At 41.9% G+C, this 25,474-nt stretch overlaps 1 protein-coding gene across 1 annotated transcript; it reads right to left on the reverse strand.

Annotated features, from left to right (window-relative positions):
- Positions 1-492: 492 nt before the first annotated feature.
- Positions 493-24,524, reverse strand: klf5l (Kruppel like factor 5 like). Its single transcript, XM_085798332.1, has 4 exons — positions 24,239-24,524; positions 10,592-11,519; positions 9,677-9,736; positions 493-1,847 (listed from the first exon to the last, which is right to left on the reverse strand). Exons 1-4 carry the CDS (start codon positions 24,377-24,379, stop codon positions 1,669-1,671), a joined length of 1,308 nt encoding a protein of 435 aa, XP_085654458.1. The 5' UTR covers positions 24,380-24,524; the 3' UTR covers positions 493-1,668.
- Positions 24,525-25,474: the final 950 nt, after the last annotated feature.

Consider the following 25,474-nt stretch of genomic DNA (forward strand, 5'->3'; position numbering starts at 1 on the left):
GTCATTTTGTAGTTCCTGTTGTTGACAAATGTAACGGCTACACCACTGCACAAAAATGTGTGGGCATTCCCAGGTGGAGGAGAAGCAGAGGCCGCACACCAACAGTTAATGTAATGCAACCGTGTGCATGTAAACCTGCCGTTCATCCTGGTTAACACGCCTGTCTCTGCAATCTGTAAGAGTCTAATCCACCGCCACAATCAGGACTGATTACATAAGAGGTCTATCCACCCATCTCAGCCTTTCTTTAGCTCAAGTGTTAAACAAATACGCAGAGAGAGAGGAAGAGAAAAAAAAAGTGGGGATAGAAGCCAAGCTGAATAGAAATTGCAAGCAAACCGTCATCAAAGGAGGTTGGTCACCTTGGCAACGGGTAATGTCATGGATACAAACATTGGCAAATTGCTCTGAGCTCGACAGGTATTACAGCAGGCAACGCAAGCCGATTATTAACTTTTTCCATGGAGAGTTCTCTCTGATTGTATCTGTTGATTATTTGTTTTGTTTTTTTTCACGCATTTGCAAGGAGACTGTATTGCAAGGAAGTTTCAACATGGAATATTACTCATATTAACATTCAATGTAAAAAAAAAGAAAAAAAAGTCAAGTATAAATCTCAATACATTCATTGTATTGTCAGACACACTTATGCACACATATTAACAAATATTTACAAAAGCGTCACCGCCTCTCCTTGAAAAGTTCATACCTCAAAATAGAAAAAAAGATGGTGACAGGACAGCGTTGACGGTGAAGACTTGGCAGCAGATTTGTCAGGAAAACAAATAGTTCATTTTGTTGTCGTCGTTACGGAAGAAGAAAGTGTGTCCAGGATGTGTTGAGACGGAGTCCCACATTCATAGGAAGTAGGAAGTAAGGCATGTGGTGTGTGTGTGAGAGCTAGAGTAGTGTATGTTTTAAAATCAACAGACCTCAACTGTTCAGAAATGGGAACACCAAAATCATCTCAGAGTCCCTGGTAGATCATTAGCTCTGGTGTTAAGTCGTCAGCAAACACTGTGTTGACTGATAGCAGGTGATGGGCTTTATCATATCATAATGAGAACCTGGAGGAGCTCCAATGCTAAACTGCATGACATTTTGCATGCTATACAGCCGCGCTCTGGTCTTATGTCCACATATACCTGGACGTATGTTCCCGGTTTCCATAAAAGGTGATGATGATTGGATAACGGAGCGGTTAATTACATTACAACAGGCCAATTCGTCAGACACATCTACAATAACTAACCCTTAATCTCCAGATCATCCTCATTATTGGCTTGTGGAAGGTACAAACCACCATGAGATTCCTATGAGGAAATTCACAAGGCGATCATAAAGTTTACCCCATCTCCCACAGATCCAACCAATGAACAATCAATAACCCCAATGGATGTGATCCATCACCAGCTCCCACCTGATAAACACACTACCTGTGTATAACTACCATTGGATTGTGTAGATGCCTGCTATCACTTGTTTTATGTTAGGAAGGAGAAATGGTGTTAACACAGGTGCACAGTGATGATCTTGGTTCTGTATCTGTTCCTGATTAATGCTGATAGGTCCTGGTGGCTGTCATGTTTGGATACTGCACTCTGCGTGCATGAATGTGTGTGTGTGTGTGTCTATATACGTGTGTGTGTGTGTACAGGTATAGCTGCGCTAGTTCTGGTGACGCTTCATGTGCAGGGCCAGATGATCGGAGCGGGAGAAGCAGCGGCTGCAGGCGATGCACTTGAAGGGTTTGGCCCCGGTGTGTTTCCGGTAGTGTCTGGTGAGCTCGTCCGATCGGGCGAAACGCCAGTCGCAGTTCTCCCATGTACAACGGTACGGCTTCTCACCTGCAAGACACAGCACAGGAGAGAAGACTTAGCAATGTACAGGACAGTCTCATACAAATAGGATCACTTTTTTGGTTCTTTTTCTTCATAACTTAACATATTTGGATCAGAATCACCTCAGGAAGTGTCCAGGTCAACAATAGTCCATTATTTGACACAAGGGCTTTGTATGTTTGTTACCTGAAGACTAAATGCCAATAAAGGTGGTATAATATTAAGAATAAAAAGCTGTCCAGCAGCTGTTTAAAAGCAAGAAATAACCCTGAGCAACATCCTTATTCCTGTTTTGATCCAATCACACCCTGATGTGCTCTCCTTTAGTCAATCATGTGCAAAAGATTGAAGTTTTTTTTGAAAGTTTACAACTGAGGTTGTGCAGATTAGGTCGTTTCACTAAAAACTTCCTTCCCTTAAAGCTGAATGTGGAGGTAGAGTGTGCCCTTGCCAACACAAGCCCATTGTGCACCTGTGTGTAGCTGTACTTCTAAATGGGGATACTCAGTATTTGGGCATTTTTAAATGGCAGTTAGTCCTGTGGGCGAGACAGTGTGCGCCTGTGGTTTTCATGACTGCCTCCTGTAAACATGGCGCTCATTTCCATGAAGCTGAATGGTGAGATAAAATTGCATGCTGCACTATTTGACACAATGGACTCAACTATCAGGTAAGGTACCACACACAGACACACACATACACACAATCATTTCACAGGATGTCTAGGTTCTTTTGGTTTGTGAACATATACAATAACATTCATGGAGGGATTTTCCTTATTAGACTGAAAGAGCAGGAAAGAATCAGTGTGCTGCTTCTCATCATGTCTTTACATGAATGAACAGAGAACGATGTTTCATTCGCACATCATCAAAGGTTTTATAAACACCATCACAGCTGCAAGATGTTGCTTTTATCAAATTCCTGAGTAGTTAAGTTGGCAAGGAAACTGCAGGATATTGTGTGTACAAGTGGGCATGTGCATGTGTATGTATATGCCATCACAGCTCTGTTTCTAATAGTCAATGACACACCTTTATTTATAGTTTCATTTGTAATTATCAAACTAATCAGCATTTTTGCATCTGATGTCTTATGAAGTTCCTGCTCACTCTGACAATATCCAAATATGTCTGTGGTGTGTGGAGGTGGGAGGTGGATTAAAACTTACGTAACTCTTGCATGTGCCTATTGAATATGTATTCTTGATCATTCAGGAAATACATCAAGTCCCCCCCCCCACCTGGTTTTGTGATCAGACGGCACAGAGAAAATGTGTAAAATGGGAATACAAAGCACTGAAGAATAATGAATACTTTAAACACAACGCTTAGCCTACCCCACCCAAACACTGTCATTTCTCTGCTGTGCCACAATGTATGATTGCTGCAGTGTGAGCTAATCATCAACAAAGAGGGAGAGAAAAAAAAACTTTGTTTAAAAGGCTGGTATGTGCACAATGAGAGAAAAATGTCATCTTTCATAGCAGAGGTGGAAATTAATGTCTGGGAATCTGTGTGAGGCATGAGCACAAATAGAGGAGAGAAGGAGATAACCGAGACATACAGTACAGCCAGATTCCTCATACTGTGGTTTTCGTACTTTCCGGAGAATTCAAGCCCTTTTATATCCTGGAATGATGAACTTTCCTGAAATGAATAAAAGATCCAGTCTGGACTTATCATTGGTTTGTTCTATATTTAGAATCATTCCTGATTTTTGCCTTGTAATATTTGCTCGGTGTCCAAAACTTCTTGAGAAGAACGTTTTTCTTTGGACTTGTTGAGTCTAAGATAAAGAAACACCACTGTGCTGTAGACCTTTAATGTCACCAAATGTTGCTTCTAATTTGTGTCCTTGGCCGGAAACTTTTCTGAGAGTCAGGGTTGAGGGAGCGTGACTATCCTCAGCTGTTTGGGTCATTAAGTGCTCATTACCAGCATAGGACCCCCCCCCCCCCCCTTAGCGCTGATTAGATAGAGTCTGCTATTGACCATCGATCATTGAGTGACAGCTGTTCGCTAAGTGTGGGGTCCAAAGAGCATAGGGGGGAAATGGGTGACAATAAGTGACAGCAAAAGATATGGATTAACAGAAAGACCTCATTCTTGTGGTTTTGCAATTAAATTATTTTTAATAAAGAAAACATGTTGTTTTAGTGTTAACATGATACTAGCTTTTAAACCCATTTTTGGGGCACCGTGGATCCCATTTATCCCCACACAATTAAACCTAATTAGTCTGTTTTAATCCAACAAACACCTAAACCCCACATCAGAGGCTCAGGAGCACTTCAGCCTCATATTTAGACAATATCCTGTTTCCAGAGCAAACCACTTGACGTGTGTGTGTGTGTGTGTGTGTGTGTAGAGGTGGAGCACGAATGTCTCCATATAAAAGGCAGAGGCTCTCGACTCGCAGGTGTGTTTGGTTTTGCTCTATAGTTGCACTGCCGGGGTCAAAAGCACCTCTCTCTCTCTCTCTCAGACTAATATCCTTGAGGGTGAGCAAACAGGCCGGTGAAACACGACACATAACACACACAGAACAAACACTCGGCTGGTATATATTCCTAAACAAGCTGCCAAAAGGTCAGGTGAAAACCTACCCCGCCATCCATCCTCACATGCTTTCATTTTCCTTTAGTCTAAAAGGGCAGTATGAAGTTTTGTGTTTAAATCCACACATCTATAGTGTCCAACCAGCTACAGTACTACTGAGCTTTTAGGCAGCATGTGATGTTTTATGCCATTCACCATTGTCCTTCATCTGTTTCTCTGCTTTGCTTTTATATGATGTATTGTTGGAAGTTTTCTCACAGTTTCATAAAGTATAAGTATAGTTTATGGTGTCTGCACTGTATTTACTGCGGTCACATCAATGATTTCAGTGTATGTGTTGTCATCAAGGAGCTTCACATGGACGTTTTTTAAAAGCCTTTATAGACTTTTTGCACATGACACACAGGCAGCTGTTTGATCAGGTGGCTGATTAGAAAAACAGCCAAACTATTATATTTCTCCTTCAAACACACACACACACACATAATGAATGCATGTATGACCGCGCCATAAATCGCAACGGACAAATACTAAGCCGCACAAACACAACAAAACACACACTCACAGTGCAGGCGGTGTAACTGCAACAGCATCAATCACTCTGGGACAAAACAGCCTCTGTCAGGCTGCTATGCTTTATAAGGAACATATATGTTTACTCTATAGGAGGCTTCAGGTCTCTCTGACAGCCTGTACTCTCAGCATGGAAAACCAGCAGCTCCTGACTTCCCCTCTCCATGTAAAATATATTTTTACCACTTATCTTTAGTAAACTTTCACAAAAAAAAAAGTTTTTCCTATAAAGATTAAAAACAAGAAATCTATTAATAACTACTCTTTGATAGAATATGGCACCTAGATTTCAAATAAAAGGTCCTGTAGTGGATGGTCTCACTCAGAATGACACAGGAATCAGCCTGAACTTCAACTTAATTTAATTTTCTAATTGCAGATGAGAGTACAAAAGTCAGAAGCGTGGTGAAATAGCAGCAGTCATATCAACATGTTCCACCCTCTCTTAAAGATCATCCATCACTCCTGCAAATGTACTGATAAGAAGAATAAAAATATCTGAGGAGGAACTAGAGAATTTATTTTCAAACCACACACATCTTGTCTCGTTTTTTTTTCTTCACCTTGAAACCATTCATGTCATGAATGACTTTAACCAGACTTCTAGTATAGTACATCAGGAGTGTAATCAAACCATTTTATAACCATCTCTGCTTTTACTGAGTCAAAGAGCAAACACTCTCAGGCCTTCGAGGACGCCCATAAACTCTTTGTGGACCTCTCAGCTTTATCAGCTCAGTGAGTGTTTGTGAAGAGGGCTGGAGGGTTCCCTAATCAGTCTGATAGCACTCTACTTTTTACACACACACACACACACACACACACACACACACACACCACACACACACACACACACACACACACACACACACACACACACACACACACACACACACACACACACACACACACACACACACACACACACAAACACAATTACAAAAGTCAATGTGCAGAGCTCAACTGGCTGCTGCTGGGGCCATGGTCAAGGCTGGATGGACCCCTCCTCCCCCCACCCTGTACAAGTGTGAGGGCAGATTGTCGTGATAGCAAATGGCTGCAGATAGTGAAGGACTTCAACAACAAGCACCATCAGCAGCTCACATGTGGTACATTTTAAACTGCAGACCACCAGTGAAGTCCATGACGAATTTCCCTACGGGGACAATTATATAGGCTATAATAAGTATATTGAATTGAATTGAATTGAATGCCTCGATCAGAGACACCAAAGCTGGGTGTGCTGGTGAAACGGATTATGATCCATCACCAAGTGAAAACTATTTATATTATAGTCCATAGCAAAGCCAGATTTAAAAATATTTCCATAACATACAAAAGTATAATCAGCAAAATCAATACGTCTTCTTTACACTGAGTATTCCTTTCAGAGAGGAATATTACTAAAAACAAACAGTATAACTGAATATTACTATATAATAAAATGTGCCAATGTGTGTTAACACCAATTTACAGTTCCCAGGCAACTTAACCTGCATGTCTTTCCTTGTAGGAGGAAAGGAAAGAGAGAAAATACAAATTAACACGTTGCGAGTCCCTTGTTGTTTTGAAACAGTGCGCATCAGTGAGGCACAACACTGTCCGACCCTGACTGCAATAAGCAACTCAAGAATCAGGACTTGAGACAACATGAAGACTTGACATGAATAAATCTACCTGCAATGTTGGGAACTGCAGTCAGCATGACGGAAGCTAGAGGGAAAACTAAAAGATGACTGCTTTATCAGGAAGATTTGGTCACAAGACTAATATGTACTTAAAGTTTCGTGATGACACACAGAACTTCCTGATACTGCTGCCTTATGAAACAAAAAACATAAACAATAAAATCTCACATCTCTTATCTCTCTTCCAGTGTATTGAAACCAAAAAATGAGGGATGATGGTTCAGGTCAAAGAATGTTGGCCGACACATGAGAGTTAATGTAACTTGTACGGGAAATATAAAAAAAAAAGCTGGCTGCACTACAGAACACTCTTCATGCAGGTTGACTCACAATCATGCTGCATCAGGGAACATTACAGAAAGGGATTCCTGCCTTGCTATCTATCTATGAACCACAGCTTTGATAATGTGTGGAGCAAGGCAATATCCTCAACTCCACTGACTGCTGATGTAAAGAGGCTATAATGTGTTGGGTTATGTTATCTTTATCTTATTTATATTTGCTGTGGATGGGAGATTAGCTGCAGTGTTTTGTATGTTAAAGGTGTGAGCAGGTTGTAGCGCTCAGATAGGCAAACGCTGTGCAGCACCGATTGATTTTGATAAAGATCACCCATGACTCATTTTCAGGAGGTAAATCAGGGATAAAAAACTTCATAATTTAGGGCACTAGGTTTAATGTAAGGTCTCAAACTAATTATTCATTTAAGATGACTTCAAAGAGCCAGATTTTTCTGGGGGCAAGTACGTACAGTAGAAACAGAATTAAAAGAAGACCAAGTATGGAGCCTTGAGGCACTCCAGACATAGGAAGATGTCAAATAAATAACCCTTATCAAAATTGAGCTGTGTGTTTAAGTGAACCAGATCCGATTGTGAAAGATGAGATATGATGAATCACACAGATCACGATGTCTGAACATGATTTGCAGAAAAAAATACTGAGAACGAAGAGAGAAGAAACAGTAATACCTGAAGCTCTATGCAATGCCCAACACTCTGCTAAGGGTTATGTTGATTCCCTATTGTCAGCCTGATGTTCCTTAACATGCTGAACTCATGAGTCACCAACTGAATGTAAAACAAGACTGGGCAGGCCTCATGCAGCCAAATCCTGGGTGAAGACAGTTAGTAAGATGCAAAAAGTGACCAGGGCATGCACTTGACTGTAATTGACTCAACACGAGTGACTGTCGGCAGCTTTCTCAAGGGTGAAATTGGCAATACTGAGCAGGAGTGAATTTCAGCAGTGGTTACCATTTTGATGGTCAGAGAAGGTTATAGAATGGTTATGTTATCAGAACAGGACAGAATAAGAATATGGATCATTTAAATTATTTCAAGGCTATGAATTGGACCAGTTAAAGCAATCTGAGCAGGCATAACCTCTATAGTTGAAATGGATTGTAGAGGGACACAGCTTTGTTTTGAAGAGTCAAAAGCCACAAAGACTAGACAATTAATGGCTAACTGAACACATTCAATGACCTCATCACCTCCTAGCCTGGCAAACACAACAACCGTTTGATAAATGAATAAAAAAGAGTCAATCTGACCACATTATACTCTACAAGGCTCTAGGAAAATGTGCTTTGACACCTTGATGACCATGGTAACGGCGCAGCAGCTACCTGTGTGCTGTTTTAAACATACAGAAATCAATCCCCAGTCCATCCTTACAGCGACTCATATGAGTCATTTGTACATTTGTGTTGACATTGTTGAGTGGATAGAATCTCTTAACTCTTTCTGTGCTTTCTGTTTGTTTACCATTCTCACTTCATGTTTAACTGTCTATTTGCGCTGCTGCTGCAACGAACCCAACTTCCTCACTGGCATCCATAAAGTCTCTTCATATCTATTTATGACCACAGGGAGATCTGTTTCTATCTGTACATCCATTCATGTGTTCTCTTTCCTTCTCTCTCTCCCTCTCTGTCACTGTTTTCACGCTACTGCAGCTCAGTAGCGTTAATCACCCGAGGCAATCTCTAAAATCAAGGTCTGAGGCTCCGGGGAATCCAAAGGTTTCATCTTACAGAAGGGCTAACACATCGAAACCAGCCATCCCCCTTCCTTCTGCAAACTCCCCACCTTCCTCCTCTTCCATCCTCTGAAAAGGGACTGAAAAGCAGGAGTAACTGGTTTGGCCTTTATTTTAACTGTGTGTCTTCCTCCCCCTTTACCCCCCCCCCCCTTTCCTTCATCCTCCCTCCCTCCCTCTTTTTGTTCTCTCTCTCTGGGGAGGATTGGAGGACAGGTATGAGCATGTATAAACATGGTGAAGAAAACACACAAAAAAACTCTTAAGCAAACTAACGTTGCCTCTCTGTTCTGTTTCCTTTTCTCTGTGTTCATCTCTATTATACTTGATGGGTGTATCGAAACTGGCGATTTGACAGACTATGCTGTATAAAAATATGTGAGTAATAGTAACAGCTTAATGGTAACAGAGGTGAGATCAAGAGTGGACTGTACTGCAGGTTTAATTAAGAATTGTGCACAGAAAGAACAATTGAATACCATTTCACAGGAGAGTTTATGCAAAATCCTCATCTTGAAAAAACAAACCCGGCACAAAACAATGAATTTATCTGGACCCGCAGTGTAATCCTGTGGTTAGTATCATCGAGCTTTGCACCTGAAATTATTTTCTTCCATATTATAACATATAAAGCTGAAAGGAAAAATAAACAACACTTGTAGCGACTGTGAAAGGTGAAATAGAACCAAAATCAGCAAGATTATCCTCTGCTGTGGTAAATTAAGCAGCGCCTGACAAACATGACTCTTATACCAGATTTTTAGTCATTAGTCACCTCATTTTATTCAATTATTTTCTTGTATCTATATTGTAAATTAGATTTTACTCATAAATATTCTAATATTGGAAAAACTTTCACATCAGCTGTGAATAGACACTGCTTTGTAATTTGTATCATGGCAAAAGAAACACTGATATTTAGCTGCCAGCACCGACGGCACTGATTTCAAGAGTGGACAAGTTTTCTCACCTGTGTGTGTCCTCTGGTGTGCCTTCAGATGGGAGCTCTTTGTGTAAACTTTGGTGCAGCCTGGAGAAAAAAAAAAAAAAATCACACCGATCATGAGACAGACTGACAATGAGAGTGCACTGTGACACAACAGGTGGACAAACAAAAGGAGAATTTCAAACCCACATGTTCGTCAAAGGGAAGAGATTAGCAAAAAGTCTGACAGTTTCTGCAGAAGAACCTCAGCTCACGGACACACACCTCCTGCTTAAAGCTGTCATATGAGACTAAAGTATTTGTTGAGATGAGATCCTTTTTCCCACTGATAATGAGCATTCTGTCAATTTTGTTTCTTCCCCATTATTGTTTCCGTATTGATAAGATGTGTGTGTGTGTGTGTGTTTGAACATGATCGAAAGAAGCAGAATTGCATATGAGCTTTTGCTTTGGGAATTGAGTTTATTTACACAACAGTGACACTGGTAGATAAGACTTTGAACCAACTTGTTAGGGTGGTTTATGTTGAAACTTGTTTTCATTAGTTAGTGCATCAAATTAACATCAATGCCCAGGAATTCTTGTGAGGTTTGAACAGTTGATTGTGTGTGTGTGTGTGTGTGTGTGTGTGTGTGTGCGTGTGTGTGGATATTGGATTGCATACTGCTTGTTTGTTGCCTCAGGGCCTCTACACATGATCAGTGGTACACACTGTGCCCAGAGTACAGAGCAAAGGCAAAGTGTGTCACCGACATGTTGCGGAAAAAAAACAAACAAGTCAGGCAACAACAGTCTGTTATATATTTCAGTTTTACATAAAAGTATTTGCAGCCGCCCAGAATGAATGCTACCCTCGTTTCAGAGTGTCTCAGCTTGTTTCTTGCCCCCAGTGGTTTTACTGCAACGTGTATTTTAGTGAAGAAGACATAAAGCACAGACCTGGGTAGTCACAGAAGTGGATCCTCCTCTTCTCCAGCTCTGGGTTGTTCCGCCTGTTGTACTTGGGCCCAGTCAGGACGCCCTGACCGTGTGTCATGAGCATGGCGTGAGAGGACAACCCCGTCACCTTCAGCCCTCCCAGCAGGTATGGAGGTGGAGGTTGGGGCGCCAGGCTGAGCAGCTCCGCCTGGCCGTCTGGGCTCCCGGGCTGGGAGTTTGGAGGCGAGGGCGGCAGGCTGTGGGGCGCCGTGTGCTGGGATGAATTGGCGGTGGCCTGGTAGTAACCGTGGTGATGCTGCTGCAGCTGCTGCTCCATCATGTAGTTGCCATTGCTGGTGGGCAACGCGGCGCTGCTGAGGTTCAGCATGGTCCGGCCGCTGGAGGAGGAGGCGTGCGTCCCAGCCGGGCTGGAGTGCGACAGAGTCATGGTGAGGTCAGCGCAGCTGGCGATGGGCATGTGGTAGACCTGCGGCTGGGGGGGCTGGGGTCCGATGTGAAGGTCTGTGTCCAAATTCGGTTGCTGCTGAGACCGAGCGGACACGCTGACCGCTCCTCCAGAGCTCATGTCCGGTTTGATGAAAACGCTGTTGACCACGGGCGGCAGGCTGAAGACCGAGGTGAAGTCTGGCAAAGCTTGGGTGGAAGAAGCGGCGATCGAGCAAGGTACCTCCAGCCCGGGTTCTGTTTTGATCTGCTGGGGGGTGAGGGTCTTGGTGTTGGGCCTGTAGAGGCCTGTGCGGAGGTGAGTGGTGTTGGGAAGGATGACGTTGATGTTGAGGCTGTAAGGGGCGGTAGGTTTGTCCTCTGAGAAGTACTCATCCACGACAGAGGCGCTTTCTCGTCTGTACTTTTTGTCGCCGATGTCGGTCGAGGTGGTCAAGAGAGGACTGCTGACCTGCGGCAGGTATTTGTCCAACTCTAGTTGAATCTGAAAAGAAAAAAAAAAGAGAGAGAAGGTTATAGGAGGACTTCAATTTAAGTGCTTTGTTATTTCCCAAACACCAGAGGAGCATACTGTAAACCTGTTTTCAATCAAAGGTGAGCATATTTTCATTGTAAGCCAACTAAATCACCAACACTGAGGTGTGTCCACACTTTGTGGCTGCTCAAACTCACAAATGGAACATCAAAGAGATGTGGTTAGAGCCTAGCAGCTTTGACACAATGCCTGTGTAGCACAAATAATTTGTTTAACCAGTGTAATTACTTTGATAGACTAATGAACTGTGGGCGGAGATAAGGCGCCAATAAGACAAATAAGAAAAAGAAAATCCAAGAGGGAATGAAAGCAAGAGGATAAAAGAAACGTTGCTATCAGAACTTCCTCCTCCATCATCATCCTCCCCTCCTCTGTACCTCACATTCCTGTTTCCCAGTGGATCTCAGTGCCCTGACAAACAGACAGGTGAGGAGCCATTTCACCGCCCAACTGCTTAATGTAAGTCCAACGGCCTCCAGAGTTGAGCTACTGCTGCTGCTTGTTGTGATAACAACAACAACAATAATACTCATCAATAATAATAACAGCAATAGGATGATGTTTACAGTTACGTATATCTGTTTTCTTACACTACTGGGGAGAGACACTCAGATCTACTTGTGTGTGACAGATGTTGAAATGGTGCCTTTGTTGACACACAATAGAAGGAAAGGTTGTCACGCCACAAGACTGGACAGACTGATGATAGACGATGAATTCTAGGCGTTTACTTCACTTTAAGCAGATGGCATCATCTGATCTTCATCCTGATTTACTGCTGTGTGTGTGTCATTCAGAGTCTATGAAGCAGACAGTCAATCCTTTAGAAGTGCACAAGCCGTTTAGTAAATAATCTCTGCTGAAGGGACCACACACGCACACACGCACGCACACATGTACAAATGTATAAAAGCATGATACAGAAATGCAGAAAAAAGGAAATGCATGGACTTATATGAGGACAAGCAGGCAATGATACACACCAACTTACTGACTACAAGTACACACAAACAAGAGGAGAGTTCCCTCCACGGGTGTGGTCCATGGAAGTGGTTTGATGCATGAAGACGACAAGGAGAAAAAAAAAAGAAAGAAGCACTAAGCCAAACCAAAACAAAGAGCTGAAGGCATGAGAAACAGGCAGAGAAACCTAAACACTGTCAGGTATAAATAGACCTGCCAGACAAATCTGATCCTCACAATGACAACAGACACACAGCACAAGAGAAATGATGAAGGGGGGGTGAAGAGAGAGAGAGAGAGAGAAACACACTAGTAGGAGAATGAAATGAGAGAGGACAAAGGAGCAAGAGAGGTGGAGACAAAACCACGAGGGAAACAAGTGAGCAGCTAATTATGAGAGTGATACGACAAAATCTGAAGAAAACATCAGGATGGATCTAAAGTGACCTTTGATTGAACAGAAGTCTGCAGGTTTCCAAGAAAATAAAACTAAATATTCCACAAACACAAAAAACACACCGTTCATTTTGCTGCAGCTGCAGATGTGATGACAAAACACACTGATCTCACTAGTGTAACTGAAGAACTGGCTCCTGGCTTGTTTCCACTGACTGACTGTTTCTTTTTGACTTTAACATAAACATGATGCACAACATTCAACTGGTCAATCACAGCTCATGATTCTGATTAATTATAATTATTCTAATAGTTTGATTTTATTGGTTTTTCATTGGATGACCTGCTCTACCACCTGAGTCACTGCACTGAATCATTTGATTCAATTTCTTTCCACTCAATAGACCCATCAATTTATCATTTCGTTGTGGCTGAAATGTAGTTAGTTATTTGTAGTTTAATTAATTACATTAATTTATTGAAAATCCCATATTGTATAAAGTGAGATTTTAATGAATTTGATTATAGATCAGGCATAATATTGATCAGTGATGACCAGTGACAGGTGAAGTGAATATCACTAATAACACTTCATCATGGCACCTGTTAGTGGGTGGGATATACTGTATTAGGCACTAAGTGAATATTTTGTTCTCAAAGTTGATTTGTTGTTGGTCAAGCGTAAGGATTTGAGTGAGTTTGACAAGGACCAAGTTGTGATGGCTAGACGACTGGGTCAAAGCAAGACTCATTGATACACGTGGGGAGTGAAGGCCGGCCCGTGTGGTCCGATCCAATAGACGAGCTTCTGTTGCTCAAACTGCTGAAGAAGTTCATGCTGGTTCCGATGTGGTTCTGTGTATTTGGCAGCAAAAGGGTGGACCAACACAACATTAGGCAGGTGGTCACCTGATCAGCGTATCGTCTCAAGGGTCAATATTTGAAATAAAACACAGGAAAGGTGTGAAATACAGAGCTTTGAAGTGACCTTTAAAACATATTTTATGTTCATGGGTCTTTGTATACTTTGACTTTGAACGTAAAACCAGGAACTGTCTCCAAGTCGTTGGGACTTATCAGTCATTTATCAGAGCTGAACTGGATGAACTGCTCTCTCCAGAGAAATCACAACCCGAGCAGTTCACCTGAGTCCTGGACCGAATTGAATAATTTCGACAAATGACCTAACGACGTGATGATTAGTAGGAGGTTGAGTCCAGCAGCTCAACAAAGCAGCAAAGAGGACTGTTTCAACACTGCCTAAAGTGCCAGCACTCTCAACACACACACACACACACACACACACACACACACACACACACACACACACACACACACACACACACACACACACACACACACAGTTGAAATGTGCAGTTTTTTCATTGCTGGGTCAATAGTTACACCAATGGCTTCAATTTAGTTTGCTGTTAATTAAAGCAGATATCAGTGGAATGTTTTTGTTAATATAAGTCCTAAATAGTCCTATTTTCCGTCAGCAATCACTTACATGAAGTATTTCAGCCTAAACACGAGTCTCTCCGTCACTCTGCTCTGCTGTAACCCGAGGAGAAAATTTTCCTTGTGGGATACAAGTGTTATCCAATGAGGGGAGAGAACGGCATGAAGGGCTGTGTGTGCAGCCAAGGGATGCGCGTGAATGTGGTGACGTAGCACGAGGACCAATTGATGCCTGACAAGGGCGGGGGCTGCTAACTCATGGTGCGTTCAAGGAAACTCGTACTTTGTGTTTTTCCTTCCTGTGAAGTCATACCAGTTCGATCTGGTACGAGTTCACGGGTCGGAAGTTACGAGTGGCCGTTATAGGGAACTTTCACAGACAACAGGACGGTAAAAACACGAGCTACGGGTTACCTGGAACGCTACCAAGTCGTAGTTGTGACTTGAAGCTGTAACTTACGGTTTCAAAAGCCTGCCTTGAACACAGCATTAGCCGAAACGGCTGTGCCGATGATATCTGCTTTAACTGTTAATAATATCAAGTTCAGTTTGCAGACAGAACTGTTTTTGCTTGACCTGTTCAACAGCATTTGCACAGATTGTTATGAGAAACAATACAACAAATCTTTATCACAAAGATATTTAGACTGTGTGCACAAAGACAAAACAGTACTGCCTAGTACCTACATGTATTTACTTCAAAGTCTCCTATGTTAATTTATTACATTACAGTACACAAAATCTTTCAATTTTTGGGCAGTTGGGAAATACAGAAATGTGTCTCTGGGTGCATGTTTGTGTGTGTTCATGTCCTCGATCTAACTCATCCGTCATCGTTCACTGGTGAACTCACACCAGCTTGTCATCAGTGCAATCTGAGCACTTGGTGAAATTAAAATCTTGGGTATTTACTGAGGAGGAAGGAAAACAAAAACAGCCTCTCTGTTTGCTGCCCACTGAGGGCCCCTGTGTGCCTTTCAGGACGGGACAAACAGGTCCTGTGCTGTTGGGGTGCTGGCAGCTATGACCCGTGGGTGCCCTTGGCTGTGTCCGCTGCTGATCCTTCTTGCTGTCAACCTCTGTTCTCAGATTCATGTGGATCTTTTCTTTCTTTAGCCTCTTTTTCTGGGACGCATGTGCCAGACAACTTTTTTAGGAAGAGAGGGTTTTCAGCTTCTCTTTTGATTGGCTTACCCACCTATTGTTACTTCTATTGTACGTCAAAAACTGAAAAGATATCAAATAAGGGACCTTTAAAGTCACTTACTTTGCGTACATGCTCACAAAAAGTCAACATAAGTCAACATAAAAGAGGACACCTTAGCATTTAAAGACAGGAAGTGTGTTTGTGTTTTTTTTAAAGATACCTTCCAAGTTACATCTTTGGACAGTAGCCAACGCAAACCAAATGTGCTACCACTCAAAATGTCTCTGTGTCATTCATGTGTTGGACAGGTTGAGTATCTCCAGACTAAGACTCAGTTAATAATTGGAGAACATGTATAACTGCTCTGTTATGAATCCTTCTGCCTGATAACAAACAGTCTCTTATCAGCTCTGCGCAGGTTTATGGGATGGAGTGGGAGTTTCCACATGTACGCCGATTTCACATCCATCCTTAAAGAACCTTTGTATGATTCATCCCCATTTACTACATTGTTTGTTTTTCTCATTGTTTAAAGCTTCTATTTCCCCTCAGTGTCCTCACAGTACAGGAATCAGCCAACGGAGACTGAACGCTTTGCTTGACACATAATCTTGTCAGAATTTGCTGACAAAGTTGTGTTATTGTCGTGTGCAGCTGATATGATTTTTGAACAGTCTGCACTTTTCAACGCAGCAGGAGAAATCTGACAGAAATAGAAGCAGACAAGATGTTCACTATGCACGTTATCATGGTTACAGGTCATAACTTGCCTGTTTACCCCAACTGTATGTGTGGAGACACCTTGTAAATGAAAATCAATGTGACCTAACATGACAGAAATCGTTTTGTGTATATTTTCACCTGGGCCAGCTCTCATTAAATCCCATTGCTCAGGTTTCCACACTCTGATACCAAGGTCAAACTAGCATCTCCATAATTTCCACTTTCCCGTGTTGTAAAAGAAAAACTCACCATTTTCAGCTGCTTCTAACCAATCAGGGCTCTCTTTATATACACCTGAACTAAAGCTGTAACAGATCTGTCCTGACCGAATGGTGCTGTTTCTTTAGCCTAATGCTGTGTTCACATGGAGTCACATGTCAGTGGACGAGAGAACGACGGTAAAACTTGGGAGAGGCCGGCAAAAAGTACCGCCGCCGCCGCCGGCAACGGCAAACGGCAATGCCGTCCGGAGTTAAAATATTTTAAGTTTTGGCGTCTGCCGCGACGGTATCCTCAACCGGATGTGACGTATGAGTTGAATATGTCGACATCGCCATAGCAACATAGTGACACACTTTTCCATCATGCCGTCCGTTTGTTTGTTTTTGCTGTTCCGTCCAGCGGCATTTGCCTTTTGCCGTCTGCCGGACTCCATGTGAACGCAGCATTACTCTGCTGTAACAGACATATTTTGTGAAAATATTAAATATTAAGCTCAAATTTTTGTTTACCCACATCCACTCATTCTGGTATCATGCAGATAAACAGAGGGAGTGATCTTCACATTCTGCTTCCCCTGACCCCAAAACACCTCCAAGCTACAACCTTTGTCATCTTTATTAGTCCACTGCTAATCACAAAACAGATGGCTCCGTCTGCACATCAGTTCTCAGTTTATGGCTCTGAGGAATGCAGGGAAACCGTGCCCGTTTGCCTTTGGATCTCCATAAAAACAGAACTGATAGTGTCAGGGCCCCCTGCTCTGCTTGCTTCATCAACAGAACTGGAAACAACACGAGGTCATTGGTGCAAAAATAAAACCTTTAAGACTGAGATGATGTTTTATGGCCACAGATGGAGGGACAGATAGAGAGAGGCCTGTTTTGGCTTCACTGCCAGGTGGCCAGAACACACAAAATACACAAGGTCTTAGTTTTTGAATATGATGATGTAACATTCATTGGTTCGTTTGCTATGCGGCATTATTTGAATATTTTATCATAAGGTTGCAAAATTATACTATGTGTATAATTTTGTGGTAAAGACGATAATTTAAATGTTTTACAAATACAGTACAGGTAGGGGTTGCATTGGTAGATCCATTGTATGTGGGAATTATAAAGGTGTTTTCTCATGGTTTACAGAAATCCTTGTGTCTGAGAATGGAGAGATTTCTTAGGAAGCTCCTTGAAATCAATAAAAACCTTCATTTCTCTGTGACTTGCACCAAGCTGCAACATGCATCAACAGCTGACACAATCCCAAAACTGGCCATGAATCATCATGTATGATTCAGTCATCCTGACACAACTGAACCTGAACTCAGGTCATCACGTGTTCTCTCACGTGTCTATTTTTTATTCTTATTCCTTGTCTTTCTTTGTTCTGTATCGTCTCTTGAAACAAGTTTAACTGACAGTAAAAGGGGGTTGGTTGGGCCTTAGGAAACTTCCAGTCATCTGCTGGTGAGGTTGCATCTCAATTGTTCTCACTGATGCTGAAAGACTTTTGTTTTGTCTCACTGCAGAATGATTTCACCTTTTGTTTTTCTTCACCACAGCAAAAGAGTTTTTCAGGACAAATGAAGATCATCACTGAGCTTCCACGGCCTCAGTAGATGATCATGCAGACCACAGGCATTAGAAGACAGCACAACGTGACTGTCTACGGCCAGCCGTGTTGTCTGCCGCGGAGACACGGCCAGGCATGATGGGTACAGATGACATCAGCAGACCAAACAACCAGAACAGAGAACAGCATGAGTCAAAATGATGAATCTCTATTTTCTGGTAAATTGACATTGTGCCTCAGCATCAGACTGATTTATGAGTTTGCAGACGCATCAAACTGACTTATTAAATACTTATGTTGCAACTTCAAAGCAGCAACGACACAAATGTTTTGTACTGAAGGTATTTAGATGGTCCTGTTGGCACAGCGCCAAAGGTCCCATATTTTACACTGTTCACATTTTATTTGAAGTGTTGATCCATAGGAAGATATATTTGCGCTTTTAAGAACAAAAATATAAGAGGAAGTCCCAACTGCTCATTTTAAGGCTCACTGTCTGAGTAAAGGCAGTGGACTGTGGGTTTGATACCTTACACAATCGGAACTTCAATTTTATTGTCACTTAAATAAACCATATTCAAGCTCAACCAGCCAATCTAGCTTATTTTCTGTCTTTCTTTTTAAATATAAACATGTTCATTATCTACTTCAGTCTATGAATTCTCCAGTGGAGAATCAAACAAGTCATGCCAAGAGTAATTTGAAACACAGGCAAGTTAACCCAGGACTGCCATTTCAGCCAAGCTCGTGATTAAAACAAATACGGTGACCTGGTTTAAGTGCTTAAATAACAGATGTATTACCTTGCTCCAATTACATCTGAATATTTGATGACAAATAAAAAAGGTGCACAAACGGAGTATCTCAAATTCTATTTCCAATTATCAAACACAGTCCATATTTATAATCAAAAATAATTTAAAAAATGTTGTGTTGTTGCATTATTGCCGGAAATTCAACCATCTCCAAAAGCGATCAAAACAATTTAATCATGTTCTTTTCCCCCATCACCTGTCTGTCAGTGTGGGATTCTAGCAAGCTGGGACTTGTTGTCAGCAGAACAGACACTTGCTCAGATGCAAAGCAGCTGCATGTGTTTGTGCTGGAAGTCAAATCATTAGTCAAAAAACCAAAACCATCTCATCCTTTCCTGGCAAACAAAAAAGGCATGTGCGACAATGCAGCAAGTGGAAATGTGGACATTGTGACATCAGAAGGATGAATGCAAGTTCCAAGAACAATCGCAGGATGTTAAAGCGGGTTTAATCCATATCTGAGTATTGATCTTCAGGAATCATTAGGCGTGACTGGCAACACACTCTGGGGTTGTACGCCAGGGAAGTTACTATGTAACTTCTTATGTCGTCTGCGCTCAGCCTTACAGGAAACCCCTTAGTGATATAATGACTAAAGAATCTGGAAATTGGTTTCATATCAGTTACTTATTCTGCCATTACAGCAGCAACATGACTTCATTTTTCTGTTTCTTCTTGAACATGTATGGGTTTCAGACTCAGGACAAGATGAAGTATCTCATGTTGATGTAAGTTCAGTTCAGAAAAAAAATCACAGACTAAATCTATTTATACACTGACTGCACTTTAAAAAGGGGGATTCCTAGCCATGCTGTTTGTTCCTGTACACAATGATCACTGATTCATTGAAAGTCATTGTAAAAGCTGATCCTGCAGAACAGTTTTCTGGATTAATCGCCTCTGGCAAGATGTTTTCTGTCTTTCCTCCGGCACCTCAGAAGTTATACAAGGGGAGCTACTAGGTACTGCACTAGTCCTGTTTTGAAGCTGCTATAACAAATACGTATCTTTACATTACAGGTGGATCAAATGATGGTTAGCTCTGGGGTATTTTAAATATTATCTTTAAGCTCATCGTTGTGGATGGGTTGCCTGCAACTTCAATGATCAGTTTGGTTAAGTCTAAAAAAAAAAAAAAAAAAAAAGCCTTACTGTACTGACACCTCAACCTGCTAAGCTCCAAACACAAGATCAGTGAGTCAATAGTCAAATGGTGCATTTAGGAAATAAAGAGGAGTTGGTGGGAAAAAAATAAACAGAGCTAAAAGAAGATTTGCATTCATCAGGTGCCCAGAAACACAACTTGACTTGATCAATGATTTAAATACTGACCCACAACCGACAGACTCCTTTATCCACTACCAGTCGAGTTTACCTTTCTGTTCACAAGAATGATATACCACACTTAACTGAGGACACACACACAAAGTGAAATGCTAACGGTCTTGAAAACTATTAAACCGAATTGCAAGATCTTATTTCTGGGTTATTGCTTCGTAAAAGTAGCGGAGGCCTCCCTGAGAAACTCCTGGATTGGTGGTTGAGTGTCTTTGAAACTTATTTCAAGGCTGCAGCTCACTCTTTCACCCCCATGCACAGTGTGGCTACAGCGTTTCTGATTTAACAGGTGTCAGGTGTGTTGCAGTGTTCATGCTATGAAAGCTGTCACAGCAGGAAAAGACCTGACAATTAGCAGGTTCACCTGGGTACTGTGTTTACATCACTGCTGATCTGAGCCTATGTCTACTGCAGAGTCCTTTGACCCCAGTGTGAATGCTATTGAACCCTTTTCCATTACTGACAAAAGCCTGATGTTTGTGGGTCTTAATGAGTTCTTTAACCAGTTGAAGAGGGCTCAAGTCACCAAAAATATAAACTAATCCATTGTTGTTCACTACAGATGTTGACTCTAATTTTTAAAACTGGCACAAATCAACACTGATAAAAACAACAGTATTTTTAGGACAACCAGAAGCCTGCATGTGACTGGTGTTTGAGGACATTTCAAAACCGCTGTGACTTTCTCATGAGCTGGGCTTTTATCATCCTCTCTCTCTTGCCTCGAGGCAGCCTATGGAGATGCGGGTCCTGCTCAGACAGGTCGGGCAACATACTGCTGTCACGACACCGGCTGAGTTAAGCGCTCTTTAAAACACCAACACAATGACACAAAGATGCGTCTCAGAGGGAGAAAAAAAGAAAGCAAAAAAAAAGGGGGGGGCAGACGTTATTAAGCCAGAACTCTCTTGTGTTTATAGAAAAAGGATGAAATGAACACTAAGAGAGTGACTGTGAAAGAGTGAACTGTGATCTGTGTGGAATGTGTTTTAAGAAACTGACTGCATGCACCTTCACTGCGAATCAAGAGCACATAAGGTAAACCATCTGTGTTGTGGTTGGCATGGATTTGCCTGAGGGGTGACCATTTCACTTAACCTGACATCTTTGTTCTTCACAAAGTCATGTTTTGCATAACACAAAGCACTGCATGTCCCTGCCACAAGATATGAGGGAAAAGCAGGTGAATGTTGGCCATTTTGTCTCAAGTAAATGGAAACAACACAAGCAGTGGTTAACCAGTTGAAGCTAAAAATAGTCTTCAGCTAAAACGATACCGAAGTGGAAGTGAAATCTCTCTGTCCATGTCAGTCATGTTATTCACTACCTACTTGTGGTCACAGTATGCTATTGCCTCTTTATGCTAGCTTGTCAACTACCTGCTACATCTTCTAATTCTGTCACTTTGGTGGGTGTGACCATGTCCTGTTGTCAATTGGACAAGGGAGCAGCATTTTTTGGACATTAGCACATGTGGGTGTACATCACAGATAATCCTGGGATCTGTGATGTATGACTATAGCTTTCTGCAGACGCCTGTGCTCGTCAAGCTACCACTGGCTCAGATTTTCACTGTTCTGACATCTGGTATGACACTAATTTATCATCTTGAATTGGTTGTCTTACTAATCTACATCAAACCTTCACAATTCAGTTAAATCGGCCATAGTATAAAAATATTGTCCTTTTGGTTCATCAGGAATCCTGTATTCTAGAGCATCTCATTGTCAGCTAATGGTTAATGGTTTTACATATGTATATTTTTCCTCTGTCTACTCCACCAGGAAGGAAAGCAGAAAGTTAAAGATGAGAAGGCAGAAGCAGAACAGACCGCAAATCCAAAAAAGGCTTGCCACTTACACTGTAACATTATTGTTAATTTAAAACTACTGTATGAAGCTGATAACTTCAGGAATCTGACCTATAAGTCAAGATTTGGTCTTATGATAATCAGGTCAATGATTGACAGCCGAAACATTTGCTGCTTTGATCATGGTCAGGTTTTCAGCTGTGTCACATCCCATAAGCACTCTCACCAGTTCATTCAGGCTGTAAAGTACTTTCTGTTTATGACGGTCATCTTGTCCTACATTTATCTGCAACAACACAGGCAGAGAAGGTACAGTACACAGTGTTTCCTACATCCAATGAAACACACAAGATTATGTCTTTGGTGACACAGTAACTTACAGAGCTCCTGAAAATAACTCTTCATTTATATTGTGTTTAGAGAGACAAGCAAAAAGAACCTGTAGCTACAAGGCCTTAAGGTTTCCAGACATTGTTACACCTGTTTTAGCTTTTAAGAAGTTTCGCTCATAACAGAATTCATTCAAAATGAGTTCGCTTAGACACAGAGACAACACCAGCACTGACACTGTGGCTGAATGAGACTTAATGATCTGAGACAATAATCTGCAAATACAACGTTTTATCCAACATAAATATTTTACTGCTGCATAGTGCACTTTCTGGCTGAAACAGGCCTAAACCTAAAGGCCGTGCCACACAATAATCCACAAGTGTTTGGCTGCTGCCTAGAGATGTTGGTTGCCACCAGAATTCAGTCGGCGATGCCGAAAGAGTCAGCTCACAGACGGCTCCACCATGTGACCGCTCTCATACATGTTTGCATAAAAGGCCGTCCAACTCAGACATGATGCTTTGTGTTGCATGCTGGTACAACACCTGACAAAGGCAGACAGCACCATACCCACATGCACCAACTCTGATCTATCAAATCCACTGCACAGTAAAGGTCACTTGGGGTCCTCAGAGGAACGGGGCTGTTGTGGCCTGGGACCTCGGGGGTCTACCTCGTGTTTACCAAGCACATGGCAGGAGGCCAAACTCATCACCATCCGAAGGCATCTGGTTTCTGTTTGCGCTGTGTTGTGATCGCTCACGGCTGGTACACAATCCAAAGCCATTTAACTTTAATGCAGCTGTCACGTTTCTGCTGTGATCATGTTGTGCTAAACTTTAACAAAAGGGGGTGGTCAGGGAGGTTTAACTTATTCTATTTAATTTATTTTCTGGCATCAATTAGGCACACGGCTCTGACTTCCTGAATCCTCAATCGTGTTCTGGCACCACAGCAACATGAACTCATGGGCTTCATGCTGGACACAGAGATTTATAAAAGGAGCATGATGATTGATGGAAAAGAGGCCATTCTGCACTTGTTTCAACTTCAACATGCTTGTCCATCATGTGATCAAATCCCATGACTGGACAGATTCTGCATGCAGGGATGGCCCTCACGACTCAAAGTGTAAACATGTGCTCAGCTGCTCTCAGACCAAGCTCAGTGTAATAATCAAAATGATCAAAGCCAGTATTTAGTTAAGTGTATTCTAAGCTATTACACAGTGCAAATATCAAGTTCATGACAGCCAGCCACAATAAGCTCTTTATCGCTTTCCCACACAGTAAACATGTCAACAGTGACAGACTGCATCACCTTTTCTCTATCCACAGGCCTACTTAACTACATTACCTAAGGATATGGCCCATTTAAAACAAATAATCAATCAATATAAATGCAATATTAGTGGAAGCCATTGTATTTATAAAATATTTAAAAAGCACACATAGTCTAAATTAAAAGCAATCCCATGTTCAATCTACTAAAAGTGAATCCTGTGTTCAAAGCAGAACTACCAATAAAGTTTAATTTGAATGATTTGTGCATACAGGTAAACTTAACCTGAGTTTCCTAACGTCAGGTGAGTGTGAGATTTGCCAGTGACTTCACTTCTCTCAGGTAGCCTAGAAGCAGAGAAGGAGCAGAACGTGCAGCTAAACGGTAATAAACCGGTTGTTACCAGCTTTCTTTATCCTCAACTCTAGCTTTTATTCTGAGGGGGCAGACCCTGCAGACACGAGGCGTAAGGCTTGAAAGTGCAGGTAAAAAAAGAAAAAGAAAAAAAAAAAGGAACTAAATCAACACCGAGCAGTTAAAACATGTATAGGACGGGTCACTGGTTCACCGAGAGCCCGGCTCTACGCAGCAGGTCAGCAGAGACTCTCACCCCGGGTTTCACGTCCTCAAACACGGATGCGTCCTCAGCGCCGTCCGCTCCAGACATCCTCACCGGCTTCAGCTGCGTGAAAACCGCCCTTTCTTCTGTCGCGTGCGGCGGATTCATAGCCAATCCTACACTCGCTGCCATTAGAATAATCACCTTCACAAATATATATATTCAGAATCTGGGGGTTACACACTCATAAAACTGTTTTTTAAGGTTTACTGCGCCCAACTGGAGCTGAAAGCTACGAAGTTATTCCACAGCCCTCCCCTCTTTTCTGGCTCCCAGGTCGGTTTTACCTGTGCTCATGTATGGACCTGCTACCTGCAGACGAAGACTGACAGAAAGCTTAACCAATCAGAGAGGGTGATCTCTCTTGTGGTCCAATCAGCTACGCGGGGGAAGGAGGAACTCACCTGAGAGACTTCAGGGAAGGAGGAAAAGAAGTAGGCCGACAGGGAATCACTCCAAAGCCCCCTTACACCCCCCCCCCCCCCCCCTCTCTCTCTCTCTCTCACACACACACACACACACACACACACACACACACACACACACACACACACACACACACACACACACACACACGCAGGCAACTGTACAGAATTATTTGCGAAAATTGAGCTAAAATAAATAAATAAATAAAAAATAATAATAATAGGCTAATAATATAAAACATCCTGCCAAACTGTCCTGTCTGCTTTGATTAAACTATCATCAAGCTTTCGAATGACATAAAACCTGATCATCATGATGAATTTCTGATTTTTGCAATGGTGTGTATCCCCGTCACGCAAAAGGAAATAAATTAGTCATGCTGATAAAAGTTAACTTGTGGCGTTAGAAACAATAAAACATCTATTGTATTTAACAGGAGACTGGTGAAATAGTGGAATTAGCAGGTGAAAGTTGGCTCAGAGAATAGCCTAGAGCTTTATGAACAGTGGCTGTTGTGTTGGCCACCCTATAGGGATGATAGGCCTCTCTCTCTCTTAATCATTTCTAGTGAATTACATAATTTTAGTCTGCACATGACTGCTACCATGACTGTGCGCTTCATTGCAAGTTACAGCAGATTTATCAAACCTTCAGCAGTGGTGAGTAATAAGGGCAGCAAACACAATAATCTGATGGAAGTGTAATAGAAATATACAGGAGAGTTAGTTTGGAGGAATAAAAAGACTACTTCACTCACTTCCACTTTAAATAAATGGATCTTTGCAATAAAAGAATGAAAAT

Source organism: Trachurus japonicus, chromosome 14, assembly GCF_045865225.1.
Source record: "Trachurus japonicus isolate A0001 chromosome 14, Traja_1.0".
Lineage (NCBI taxonomy): Eukaryota > Metazoa > Chordata > Actinopteri > Carangiformes > Carangidae > Trachurus > Trachurus japonicus.

What these genes read in the sequence shown, in the direction of transcription:
- klf5l (XM_085798332.1), bottom strand. Translation starts at nt 24,379, where the DNA reads ATGGCAGCGAGTGTAGGATTGGCTATGAATCCGCCGCACGCGACAGAA. An exon ending in TTGAGGACGTGAAACCCGGG is followed by an intron (nt 11,520 to 24,238) that starts GTGAGAGTCTCT and finishes TTTTCTTTTCAG; the next exon opens with ATTCAACTAGAGTTGGACAA. An exon ending in CCACTTCTGTGACTACCCAG is followed by an intron (nt 9,737 to 10,591) that starts GTCTGTGCTTTA and finishes TTTTTTCTCCAG; the next exon opens with GCTGCACCAAAGTTTACACA.